General features: G+C 45.4%; 1 protein-coding gene across 1 annotated transcript in view; it reads right to left on the bottom strand.

The window, feature by feature from the left end:
• The window catches only part of RGS7 (regulator of G protein signaling 7), a 557,085-nt gene that overhangs the window by 279,283 nt on the left and 264,016 nt on the right, over nt 1–13,786 (bottom strand). Inside the window, exon 2 of the mRNA XM_030196383.1 lies at nt 4,257–4,353. Coding sequence (XP_030052243.1) covers nt 4,257–4,353 — 97 coding nt within the window. The remainder of the gene's footprint in view (nt 1–4,256; nt 4,354–13,786) is intronic.

Here is a 13,786-nt window from a genome sequence, read left to right as displayed (position 1 = left end):
TCCACACCAGAAATCTCAGCCGAAATCCAGGCCAAAGTATCAGCCTGCATGTCTGACATTGCTGCCTGGATGTCTCAGCGCCATCTGAATCTAAACATGACCAAGACTGAGCTTCTTATCTTTCTCCCTAAACCAACCTCTCCTGTTCCCCCATTCTCTATTTCTGTAGATAACACTCTCATCCTTCCTGTCTCATCAGCTCATAACCTTGGGGTCACCTTCAACTCCTCCCTCTCCTTCTCTGCACATATTCAGCAGACTGATAAAACCTGTCGTTTCTTTCTCTATAATATCACCAAAATTTGCCCTTTCCTTTCTGAGCACACTACCAGAACCCTCATCCACACTCTTATCACCTCTCGCTTAGACTATTGCAACTTGCTTCTCACAGGTCTCCCACGTAGCCATCTCTCTCGTTATGCTCATATTAGCCCTCTCAAGTCACTTCACTGGCTTCCTATCTGTTTCTGCATACAGTTCAAACTCCTCTTATTGACCGATAAGTGCATTCACTCTGCATTGCAGCTCCTCAGTACCTCTCCATTCTCATCTCTCCCTACATTTCTCCCCGGGAACTCTAGTCACTGGGTAAATCTCTATTATCTACACCCTTCTCCTCCACTGCTAACTCCAGACTCCATTCCTTTTATCTTCCTGCACCATATGCCTGGAATAGACTTCCTGAACCAATACATCAAGCTCCATCTCTGGCCATCTTCAAATCTAAGCTAAAAGCCAACCTTTTTGAAGCAGCTTTTAACTCCTAATCCTTATTCACTTTTTCAAAACCTGTATTTTATCATCCTCACTTTAATATTCCCTTATCTCTTGTTTGTCCTGTTTGTCTGTCCTAATTAGATTGTAAGCTCTGTCGAGTAGGGACTGTCTCTTCAGGTTCAAGTGTACAGCGCTGCATACGTCTAGGAGCGCTTTAGAAATGATAAGTAGTAGTAGTAGGATATAGTAACAACGGTTAGCATATCTGGGTTTAAAATAGATTTGGAAAAGTTCCTGGAGGGAAAGTCCATAGTCTGCTATTGAGACCGACATGGGGAAGCCACTGCTTGCCCTGGGGTTGGTAGCATAGAATGTTGCCACTATTTGGGTTTCTGCCAGGTACTTGTGATCTGGATTGGCCACTATTAGAAGTAGGATACTGGGCTAGATGGACCATTGGTCTGAACCAGTATGGCTATTCTTATGTTCTTATGTAATACTTGCTTGGGTCATATCCTATCTTCTTTGTATTCTTTTTTTGTACTGTGATTGCAAGTACTGCAGTTATGATCTCCACAATAGTTTATATAGTAAATAGAGTACTCCAAATAAATGCTTTTCCTATAGAATTTTAGTAGCAATTAAAGTCTGTAAATTTGAAATGACACGCTCCTTAGGAATTAGCCTCTCTGTGGAGTTACAACATCACCTATCACTCTGAGTGTGGCAGAGTCAACCCCTGTAAAAGCACATTGCTTTAAATTTCAGTTTCCATTAGCTGCAGTTCACGTGTGTGGGAGGCTCTTTTGTTTGAAGGTAAAATACAGTACTTTCATTATTTAAATTACTAGGAAAAAAGGCCCGTTTCTGACACAAATGAAATGGGCGCTAGCAAGGTTTTCCTCGGAGTGTGTGTGTTCTACAGAGTGTGTGTGAGAGTGAGTGTGTGACAGAGAGTGAGTGTGTGAGTGTGTGTGACAGAGAGAGTGAGACTGTGTGCGAGAGTGTGTGTGTGTGAGAGAGAATGAGAGTGTGTGCCAGGGGCCCCCTCCCTCCCAGTTTCAGGGTCCGCCCGCCCCCCCTCCAAGTTCCAGGATCATTCCCCCCCTCTCCCCCTCCCTCCCAGTTTCAGGTTCACCCCCCCTCCCTCCCTCCCTCCCAGTTTCTGGGTCTGCCTAGCCCCCCTCCAAGTTTCAGGGTCCGCCCTCCCTCCCACCCACCCACCCAGTTCCAAGGTTGTTGCCCCCCCTCTCTCCCTCCCTCCCAGTTCCAGGGTAGTTGCCCCCTCTCTTCTCCCCCTTCCCCTCCAGCCACCCACCTGCAACGTTGTGAAGCTACACTCTGTGGCTTTATTGAAGTGAAGGGTTCATAAGGTTTGTCAGATTCGTCAGTCTGTCACCATCTCTTGGCCCCGCCTTCATGCCTCTGATAGGTCCTCCGCCCTTGACGTCAAAATGTGATGACATCGAGGACATCAAAACGTGATGACGTTGAGGGCGGCGGACCTATCAGAGGCACAAGGGCGGGGCAAAGAGAGATGGTTACAGAGTGACGAACCTAACAATCCTTACGAACCCTTCACTTCAGTGAAGCCACGGAGTCAGCTTCAGAACGTTGAAGGTGCCTTTTATTATAGTAGAGATATGCTGGCTTGGACACTGTGGGTTTAGCAGAGAGATGCAGACTGCAATCTCTGACAATGCCCTACAGCCCTCGCTAGTTCACATTCGCAAAACCAAACTTGAGTTTTCAGTTTTGGTTTTGGCTTTAGCCAAAATGAGACGATGAATTTCTGCTGCAGTTTCGGTTTTGGCTAAAAGCCGAAACTGAAAAAAGCAATTTCAGTTAGCCTCTATTCTGGAATGCTTAAGGAATGACACCCCTCTATATTCAGCCGGCGACATTCAGCATTTCCAACACTGACCGTCGCCAGCTAAATTTGCCCCAACATTCAGTGCTGGGCCATGATGGGGAACTGGCACTGAATATTGGGGGGCTAAATATGAATGGGCAAGATGCCAGAGTTTATATGGGCCTGGACGATATTCAGCTGGGGCCACATATGAGAGTTCTGTGGGCCCTGGCTGAATATTGGGCTGGCATCCATATAACTATTTTTAATTGCTAAAACCCTCCTGATGCTCCCTGGCCTTTTTTAGAGCCCCCCTCCCTCCTACCCTCGGCCGTGATGTTCTAAGTATCTCCCCTCCCCAGTCAAAAGAACTCCCCACCTCCCAATATCTAGGTAGGCCACCCCCAGGCCTACCTACTTTCCTAATGATCCAGTGGGGCCAGGAGTGCAGTCTCCTCACCCCTGCCCCCCATGGCTCCATTTCAAAATGGCTGCCATGACTTCTCGCGACACCTCACATTGAGACCATCTAATTTCTCCTGTCTCTGCCTTCCTATGGTTTCGTTCTCTCCCGTGTGAATGTATATCTTCACTATTTTAAATGCAGTTCCTTTCTTTTCTTAAGTTTTGTAGTCTGTGCAGTCCTCTGCTCTGCCCTGGCAGCTAGAGCAGTTTATCAAATCTCAATAAACTAGAAACTATTTTAACATAGCCCAAAGATAGGGCTTTAAATTTTTTTTTTTTTTTTACAGGTCTCATGCTAATTTTGTCTTTAGCACATGAGACCTGCAAAAATAGTAATGCGGGAGCACCTATCCAGTTAACACACATTAATGGTTTCACACCTATTCCCTGCCTGTTACACTCCCCCTTCTGAGAACATTTTAAAAATAAATAGTGTGTGATTAGTGCACACTGACAGGCAAATTGCCTCATAATGCTATAGTTCATTTTGTGGTTAAGCCTTTTTTCCCACATTAACCCCTGGATTCTACATATTGCGCCTGGTGTTTCGTGCTGAACTCTAAGTATATTCCATAACGACAAGCATAACTTAATTGGCTTAACAAGATAATCACCATTGATAACAGCACTTAACAAGCAATAATGAACACTAATTGGTAATAATTAAAATTTATGCACACAACTTGCTAACCGTATTCTGGAACGAACTGCGCCTAAATTCTAATGTGCACAGTTCAAAGGGGGTGTGGAAATGGGCATTTCATGGACATTCCAAAATTTACACTCATAGTTCTAGAATATGGCCCAGTGCGCGTACATCTACTTGCAGGGATTTAGTCCACATTTTCATTGGTGTAATTGGAGGCATGTAGTTTTAGTCACTGGGATATCAACTATTTGTATTCTATATATCGCACCTCAATCTTGGTACCGCTTATAGAATACACTTAGGTAGAAATGTTTTCCGTGCAGATTTTTTTGGCGTCTTATATAGAATCAGGCCCTAAGCGCACATTAGCCCTTAATGCTGTTTAGCTTGAAGAGACAAGACTAGCTGTTATTGCACAGCGTACAATTTAGTTTGCATGACTGCACTCTAGAGGAACCTATAATGGAACTTTGAGCAGCAAATGATTGACTGCCTGTTCAGCAGTAGTGTCATTTATAAGTATGGTCTTTAAGCTGGTGTTTCAAGGTTGACATAAAGAATTTTGCATCTTACCTGAAAACACACTGGGTATCTTTGAGAGAAAGCTTTTCACAGTACGAATTGGAATTCCATTTTTCTCATCTTGCATGCGGGCTATAATATCTTCCATCTGTAAAGCAAAAGTTTTAAAAAAGTCTCAGAATAAAAATGCTAATGCAACATAAATGGAGTTATTTTACAAGTCAAATCCATAATTTGCACAGAGAGATTTTGGTATTTACACATGGTAACAACATCCATGTGTCAGTGGTTATTTCAGAAAATGCTCAATTTACACATGGATGTTGATAATATTGTTAATATGTGTTGTAGCTTGAGGCCTATCCACTGGAATGGTGGCGGGCCAAGTTACTGGGCTTTGGCCAGCTGAGCAGCCCTGACTAGGCCTGAAAGCCCACCAATGGCCTTATAGATGGGAACCTGCAAAAGCAGGCCTGCATGATGGGTCTTAACAAAATCTGGTAGAACTGTTAAATTGAACATAACACCTAAGATGTCGAAATAATGGACAAAAATGGATGAAGTTTGGTTTTTAAAATGAAGTCTGTGTTTCTATAAGATTGGCACTCAGATCATAAGATGATATGAAAGATGATATGAAACTGAAATGCTAGTATTGAGATATTTTTGTATCAAGAGGGAGAAAAACAAGTGTTGACAAAAGCGGAAATGTCATAATCAGGTGCAGATATTTTTGTAATAAGAAAAAACATGTTGTTGACAATAACGGAAATCTTGCAATAGCTAAAACGGAAAGAAGAGGGTACAGATGGACATCTGCCGGAAAGGAAAGTATGAATCAGAGGTTGGGCAATATTAAGGAAAAAAAAACCAGGGGTCTTGCCATTGACTTGCATGCAGACCTGCGCCTATAAAAGAGAAGAGATTTTGGCAGATCGTTGGAACTTTCCCCAACACATCCTCAGAGCCAGAACTCTGTGCAGTTGAACCTAGAATCTGTCTGATGAATGTACCAAATTGAAGATTTGATTTTGGTAAGAATAAACACTTTATTTCTGGGAACTATCTCTGTCTTTATTTCTAATTCATTCTTTACCTGTCATTTGTTCTGCAAGGTAATCCACACATAAGTAACACTCAGTCTCTGCACTAATTTGGGTTGGCTTTTAATAGAATATATGTGGGAACATAAATGGCCAAAGATTCACCTACATCCTAATAGACAGAAAGCTGTGGTCACGGGAATTAGATTTGAACTGAGCCTTCTGATGCCTCCCCAGGAGCGATACCCATGGGAAGGGGTATCTCGGGAATTCAGGGAGGCGGTCTACAAGATCATAGAAGAACAGACTCTCTGTACACCTCCGTGTGGAAAGATCAGACGCGGGTCTACAGAGGGTCAATAAAAACAATATCTAGAAATTGCAAGGGAGCATGTTGGGATATGGTTTGGGCATGACCTTAGTAAGTCAAAAGTCAGTACGTGTATTCCCCATTTCATCAAGGAAATGCGTGTGTGACCTAGTATTTCTACATCAGTATTTACAACTGCTCCTTGGCACATAGAGGGCCCCTTTACCAAGCTGCGGCAAAAGGAGGCCTGCGCTGGCATTGGTGCGTGTTTTTCACGCATGCCGAGGCCCCATTTTACCACAGTGGGTAAAAGGAAGTCTCTCTTTTCTACAAGAAATGGCCGTGCAGCAAGTAAAAACACTTGCCGCACAGCCATTTCGGAAGGGAGCCCTTATTGACACCCACTAAGGTGACAGTAAGGGCTCCTGCGCTAACTCAGCGGTAACCGGGCAGCAGGCAGCACTGCCCGATGACCACCAGGTACACTCTGGCGCTACAAAAATAAATATATTTTTGTAGCGCTGGATATGACAGCACGCTAGGGGTGGGAAGTACCGCTGGGCTGCTGCGGTAGCCCAGCGATACTTCCTGTTTAGCAAGTGTTAAGCACACATTGAGGGGCATAATCGAAAGGGGCCACCCATCTCTAAGGGCAGCCATCTCCGTGGATGGATCCGAGAAGGGGCGGTCCCAACCATATTATCGAAAAAGATGGGCGGCCAACTTTTGTTTCGATAATACGGTTGGGCCCAGCCAAATGTCAGAGATGGGCAGGTTTGAGATGATCGGCATCAGTTTTCAGTGATAATGGAAACGGAAGGCAGCCATCTCAAAAACGAACAACTCCAAGGCATTTGGTCATGGGAGGGGCCAGGATTCATAGTGCACTGGTCCCTCTCACATGCCAGGACACCAACCAGGCACCCTAGGGGGCACTTTTAAAATTAAAAAAAACATTAAAATACCTCCCAGGTGCATAGCTCCCTTAGCTTGGGTGCTGAGCGCCCCAAATCCCCCCCCCCCAAACCCACTCCCCACAACACTACACCATTACCATAGCTCTTATGGGTGAAGGGGGGCACCTACATATGGGTACAGTGGGTTTTGGGGGGGGTTGGAGGGCTCACATTTACCACCACAAGTGTAAAAGGTAGGGGGGATGGGCCTGGGTCCACCTGCCTGAAGTGCACTGCACCCACTAAAAACTGCTCCATGACCTGCATACTGCATTTGAGGCTGGCTTAAAGGCTGGAAAAAAAAGTTTTTAAAGTACTCTTTTTTTGGTGGGAGGGGGTTAGTGACCACTGGGGGAGTCAGGGGAGGTCATCCCTGATTCCCTCCAGTGGCCATCTGAGCAGTTCGGGCACCTTTTTGGGATTTGGACCTAAAAAAAAAAGGGTCCAAAAAAAGCGACCTAAATTCTAGGCTACGGCCCGCCCTTCTTTTTTCCATTATGGCCTGAAGCCGGCCATCTGTTAACCACTCCCATGCCCGCCCCTGTCCCGTGTTCGCTACTGTGCCAACACGCCCCCGTGAACTTTGATTGTCTCCGCGACGGAGTGCAGTTGAAAGCACCCAAAATCAGCTTTCGATTATACCAATTTGGGCGCCCTCGGGAGATGGGCGCCCATCTTCTCCTTTCGAAAATAAGCTGGATTAGGCTTACCGCCTCTTAGTAAAAGGGTCCCATAGTTTTTTTTTTAAAAACATGCTTGTTTTGGCCAGCCTTTTAGGGGCAGTATTAGGTGAGGTATCCTTCTCAAATCCCCCACTGTTTTTTTTTTTCCTTTCCAAACTGAAAATAAAGATTGTGACCTCTGCGGTTACTGAGCAGCAGTCACACATATAGATCTGCATAATGACTAATGTACACATTTAAGTTGCAAAATATCAATTTATATATGTAAATTATACATAGGAAAAATCAAGTGGAAACTTGGCAACTTACATTTACAAGTGTCAACAATAGATTGGTACAATGGCTGGTCCTAGTGTGCATACTGGGAAATGGAAATTCTATATATGGCACTGAACAGTTAGGCACTACTTCCATGCTACATTTTTAGCACAGAAAAGCATTCTAATGGATGTAAGGTGCTGAATCGGGCCAGAAACAGCAGATCCACGCAATAACACATTTAACACACCCATTTATAGAATAGCACCAAAGTGTTTCTCCGTAGATCTGCAAAGGGGTTGGGGCATGGGTGGGGATGAGCATTCCCTTAAAATGCACACAATCTAGCTTATAATCGAAAGTGATCGCCGGCCATCTTCCGACACAAATCGGGAGATGGCCGGCGATTTCTTAAAAGTGGCGAAATCGGTATAATCGAAAGCGGCATTTTTGACAGCATTGCCGCTTTCCCGTCGCTTCGCCGGCGAAAGTTCAAGGGGGCGTGTCAGTAGATTAGCGAAAACGGGACATGGGCGGGCATGGGCGTGGCTACCACATGGCCGGCTTTTGCCGATAATGGGAAAAAAAAGCGGCGTTAAGCAGTATTTCGCCGGCTTTACTTGGTCCTTTTATTTTCACGACCAAGTCTCAAAAAGGTGCCCCAACTGACCAGATGACCAATGGAGGGAATGGGGGATGACCTCCCCATACTCCCCCAGTGGTCACCAACCCCCTTCCAAACTAAAAAAATAAAATTAAAAACTTTTTTTGCCAGCCTGTATGCCAGCCTCAAATGCCGTACCCACCTCCATGACAGGAGAATGTGTTGTATCCTCCGACAGCCTTTCCCTGGTTGCGATGTGGCTCTCGGGTGAGTGTGACACCTTTTCTGTTAGGTGCCCTGCAGAGTCACATTAGCAATGCATTGTGGTGGGTGTAGGGTACTGGGCTCTACTCCCATGGTGCTTTTCCACCCTGCTAACTGGGTCACAGTGCAGTGGCGTAGCAGGGGGGCTGCCACCCGGGGCGGGGCGGTTTGCCATTGCACCCCCCCCCCCCGGGTGCAGCGCGATAGCATCCCCCCCCTTGGCACATCGACACCCCCCTCCCCCCCGACCAGCTCCCACACCCTACCTTTAAAAAGAATATTGGAATCCGAAGTGAGGCGCAGCGCCTCGCACCTGCCCTGCATGTAAAAGAAATGTGGACCGTTGGGCCTTCTCGCGCTCTGTCTGTCCCGCCCTTGCGGAAATAGGAAGTTGCATCAGCGGAGGGCAGGACAGATAGAGCGAGGGAAGGCCCGATGGTCCACATTTCTTTTATGTGCAGGGCAGGCGCGAGGCGCTGCGCCTCGCCTGGGATTCCGATATTCTTTTTAAGGGTAGGGTGTGGGAGTTGGTCGGGGGGGGGGGGGAGAGCTGGCAGGGAGCACAACCCCCCCCCCCCCCCGAGCTGACACCCGGGGCAGACCGCCCCTCTCACCCTCCCCTTGCTATGCCACTGTCAGAGTGTGCCCTGTTTTGTTTCTTGTTGTAGTCCATGCGGTAGTGGCCATTTTTGTAAGCCAGTTTTAGTTCCCTTTCCTGTGTTACCCACGTTAGAGAACGTAGTTCTTACCTTGAATGGTGCTGAAAGAGGGCATTGTACACCATTGTGCCAGCTCTGACCTATTGCTAATCTTAGTTCCAGGGGACTCTTTGCCAGTGGGGCACAACCTCTGATCTGCAGTTAACTGTGAGTAAACGTGCTTATTTCAAGAAATGACTTTTTCAGAGAGATTAGTCTTCAGGTGTGAACTGGTGTGCCAAAGTTATAAAGCAGCAATAAGTCCTAGAGGCTGTATGCAGGTCCCTGGAGCAATTTTAGTGGGTGCAGTACATTTGTGGGTAGTGGGTTTGGGGGGGGGGTTGGGGGGCTCAGCTCCCAAAGTAAGGGAGCTATGCATGTGGGAGCTTTTCTGAAGTCCACCGCAGTGACCCCTAGGGTGGCTGGTTGGTGTCCTGGCATGTCAGGGGGGCCAGTGCACTAAAATTGCTGGCTCCTCCCATGGCCAAATGCCTTGAATTTGGCCGGGGTTTGAGATGGCAGACATAACCCAGCCATCTCAAACCCGGCGAACTCCACGGCATTTGGCCGGGCTAAACTGTATTATCGAAAAAAAAGATGGCCGGCCATCTTTTTCGATAATATGGTTCCGGCCAGCTGTAGCGCCGCCACCAACATAGATAGCCGGTGATCTATTTGGCCGGCGGCGTTTGATTATGCCCCTGAATGTCATCAAATTTGGGAGATCCACGTCCAACTTTTGTGCTTGGATTTACACCTGGTTTCAATTGGTGTAATTCCTCACACCCAAAGTTGAGCATTGATCCCAGCTTTACACACTATTCTATAAAAGGCGCCAATCCTGGAATGCCCGTTATAGAATACCATTCAACACCAAGGTTTTCAGCATCAAAATATTTGAGTGCTATTTATAGAAGTTTCCCCATAATGTGCACTCCCACAGGTATTTTACAAAAGGCCCTATACTGACAGACCCTTTTCTAAAATACCCACCAGAAATAGGGCTCATCATAACACCAAAAATTAAGGTCAAATATAATTTCTTAAAATCACCAAAACAGCATTAAAATTATTATTTATGACCACTTAAAAACTATCTGTAAAAAGTCAAGCAATGCCCTCTAGGAATGTGTAGCCAAAAAAAATTGTTTTGTTTAGTTTCTTGTATTGTTGCAGGTTTTTTAATGTTGTTGTTATATATTTTTGATTCAAAGCAATTTTCTTTGTTGCCAGTAGAAGCAAGGGTGCAATTTAAAGCTTGCATGTTTATATGTAAGGTTTTATATAGCTATGCCCTTCCTTATTTAATTTTGTCAGTTCAGTTATTATCAGGAGATGAGAGATGTATTTTCAAAGCACTTAGATTTACACAAAGCTACATGAACTTTGTAAGTCTAAGTGCTTTGAAAATGAGTCCCACTGTCTCAGAAACCAGATGTTGCTAAGTTTTCCATCATCATCCAAGGTTAAAGTTAAGAGGTTCCTTTTATCCTCTTTTGCGTATTAGGTAGCTATAGTATAGAATTCACTGCCATTTTAGATAAACAGAATGCGTCATTATGTTTTTTTTTTTTTAGAAAAGCTTTAAAAAACATTTTTATTTTGGAAGTTTCTTTTATCTACTATATAAGTATTAAGCCTGTTTTCTTTTTCATATATTTTGTGATTGCCATATCTTATTATATGATTTATATATGTTTTGCTGTATTTTCTTGGAATGTTCAAGTTACCTTAAGTGTTACCCGCAAAGAATCTGGAAAAGGTAGTTGCAGGATAATAAGATAAGATAAATTAAGAGGTGGCTTCTGCCTAAAAAAAAAAAGAAAAAGAAAAAGAAAACCCCATCCATGGCACATCACCCCATGCCCCCTCCCCTCCGGATCATAAACAGAAGTCCCAATAACAAACTGCATGCCCAAAGAAAATCACATGAAAAAACCCAGACCCCTAAAATCTCCCTTGGGACCAGTGTTAAGCAAAGTATCACATACCACACCAAAGAGGCAGTCTATACTCCCTGGCATTTATTTAGGGATTAATGAGACAAAGAACAAGGATTTACTGAAGGGAAATCTTTGCCTGTCTAATCTACTACATTTCTTTGAAGGGGTAAATAAACATGTGGATAAAGGTGAGTCAGTTGATACTGTGTATCTGAATTTTCAAAAAGCATTTGAAAAAGTACCTCATGAAAGACTCCAGAGGAAATTAGAAAGTCATGTGATAGGAGGTAATGTCTTACTGTGGATTAAAAACTGGTTAAAAGATAGAAAACAGAAAGTAGGGTTAAATAGTCAATATTCTCAATGGAGAAGGGTAGATAGTGGGGTTCCCCAGTGGTCTGTGCTTGGACCTTTGCTTTTTATCATATTTATAAATGATCTAGAGATGAGAATAACTAGTGAGATAATTAAGGGGCCCTTTTATCAAACAGCCATAGAAGTTAGCCCACGGTGGCTTTGGCATGTGGGATTGCAATGCGCCGAGGCCACCTGTTACAGCCACTGGTATAAAGGCTGTCTTTTAAAGGACCAGTATATGGCTGTGCAGTAATTAAAAAATTGCCGCATGGTCATTTACTGCTGGAGCCCTTACCAACTCCTATTTAGGAGGAGGTGAGGGCTCCAGGGGCAACACAATGGCAATTGGGCAGCACACGGCACTGCCCAATTACCCGCTAGGTACGCCCCCAGCGCTAGAAAATAAAAAAGGAAATGGCATGTGGGAGACCTAGAACTACCTCTGGGCTCCTGGGTGAGCCCAGAGGTAGGGACGATTCGCTGCACACCAAGCTGGCAGTAGCATTAATGCCCTTTAGTAAAAGGGCACCTAAATTTGCTGATGACACAAAGTTATTCAAAGCTGTTAAATCACAAGAGGATTGTGAAAATTGCAAGAGGACCTTACAAGATTGGGAGATTGGGTATCCAAATGACAGATGACATCAAGGGCCCTGTTTACTAGGCCGCGCTAGAGGAGCATTAGCATTTTTAGAGTGCGCTAAGCATTAGGATGCACTAACCGTGTAGATGCACATAATATTCCTTTGAGCGTCTACATGGCTAGCATGGGCTATAATTGCTAGCGCACCTCAGTAAACAGGGCCCTTAATGTGAGCAAGTGCAAAGTACTGCATGTGGGAAAGAGGAACCCAAACTATAGGAACGAGATGCAAGGTTCCACATTAGGCGTCACCACCCAGCAAAAGGATCTAGGTGTCATCGTTGATGATATATTGAAACCAGGACCACCGGGGGGGCTGGAATTCTCCAGGCCAGACCTCCAAGGGGGGGGGGGGGGCCCGTGCCAGGTGACAGCAAGCTTCTTCTTGCTGCCTGCTTCCTGGTCTGTCTTCCTCTGCTCCTGCATGCCGCCCAGGACCAGGATGATTGTATTAGAGCAATATCACATTAATACAATCATCTGCATCCTGACTCCCAGCACAAACAGAAGCAGAAGAGGTCAGACTGTGGGAGCAGGCATGCAGGAAGTGGATTGCTGGCGTGGGCCCTCCCTTGGAGGCAAAGACAAAAAGGTCCGGGACCTGCAGTGTAAGTAGGGGTGGTGGTGCAAGTGGCTTGCCTGGGATGACCCCCCTTGGAGGCAAAGTCAAAAAGGTGTGGGAGTGGCAGCATGAGTGGGAGGGGCGGCGCAAATAGGGGGCAGCTTGTCCAATTGGGGGGGCAGCACGAATGAGGGGGCAGCTTGCAGCAGTCCTGCTCTGCCCCAGGCCCAGCCATATCTCTCGTCAGACCTGGTTGAAACCCTCTGCTCAGTGTGCAGTAGCATCTAAGAAAGCAAATAGAATATGCCTTTGTATTACTCCATGGTGCGACCATACCTCAAATACTGTGTGTAATTCTTGTCACCGTATGTCAAGAAAAGATATAGCATAATTAGAAAAGGTACAGAGAAGGGTGACAAAATTGATAAAGGGGATGGGATAACTCCTATGAGGAAAGGCTAAAGTGGCTAGGGCTCTTCAGCTTGGAGAAGAGATGGCTGAGGGGAGATATGACAGAGTTCTATAAAACTAGTGAACTGGAATGGTTAGACGTGAATCACTTGTTTACTCTTTCCAAAAATACAAAGACTAGGGGGCACGAAATAAAACTACTAAGTAGTAAATTTAAAACAAACTGAAGAAAATATTTCTTTACTCAACGTGTAATTAAAACTCTGGAATTTGTTGCCAGAGAAGCTGTTGACCTTAGTCAGAGGGTAGTCCCATGGGCCTCTGGTGACAAGGGGAAACTCTTGGTTCCCTAGCTGGTGGTTATCCTTTTCCCTTGCTCACAGTGGTCCTTATAGTGGCAGGTACTCAACCGTGCATGGTTTCCTGAGGGGGAGAGTATGTGAGGGAGTGTATAGAAAGTTTCCAGTCTCCCTTAATAACACTCCCTCACAGGATCACAGGGGTAGAGAATGTAAGGTTCAATCAGGCACAGCTAGCAGGAGGGCAGAGTCCAGACTGAGACAGAGTTGAAATCCCCAGGCTGAAGAATTGAGGGAAGACTCTCATGCCCAATTGAGGGAAGACTCTCATGCCTGCCAATGGTGGCTGAGGGTAGCCTCCGTTCTCTGCCAATGATAGCAGAGGCAAACCTCCAAGCCTGGCCAGCCATAGCTGGGGGATTGCTGAGAAAAAGTTTGAACTAGAGAGAATAGGTGTTTTCACACATGGGGAAGAGACTGCTAAAACTCATTTGTGTGTCTGACTGTCAGGCCTTTGTGGTGTGGTGGTAATATTAAAGGATTACTTATG

This window comes from Microcaecilia unicolor, chromosome 3 (assembly GCF_901765095.1).
Source record: "Microcaecilia unicolor chromosome 3, aMicUni1.1, whole genome shotgun sequence".
Classification (NCBI taxonomy): Eukaryota; Metazoa; Chordata; class Amphibia; order Gymnophiona; family Siphonopidae; genus Microcaecilia; species Microcaecilia unicolor.
The sequence above is the reverse complement of the archived record's forward strand: the minus strand, read 5'-3'. Positions and strand labels throughout refer to the sequence as shown.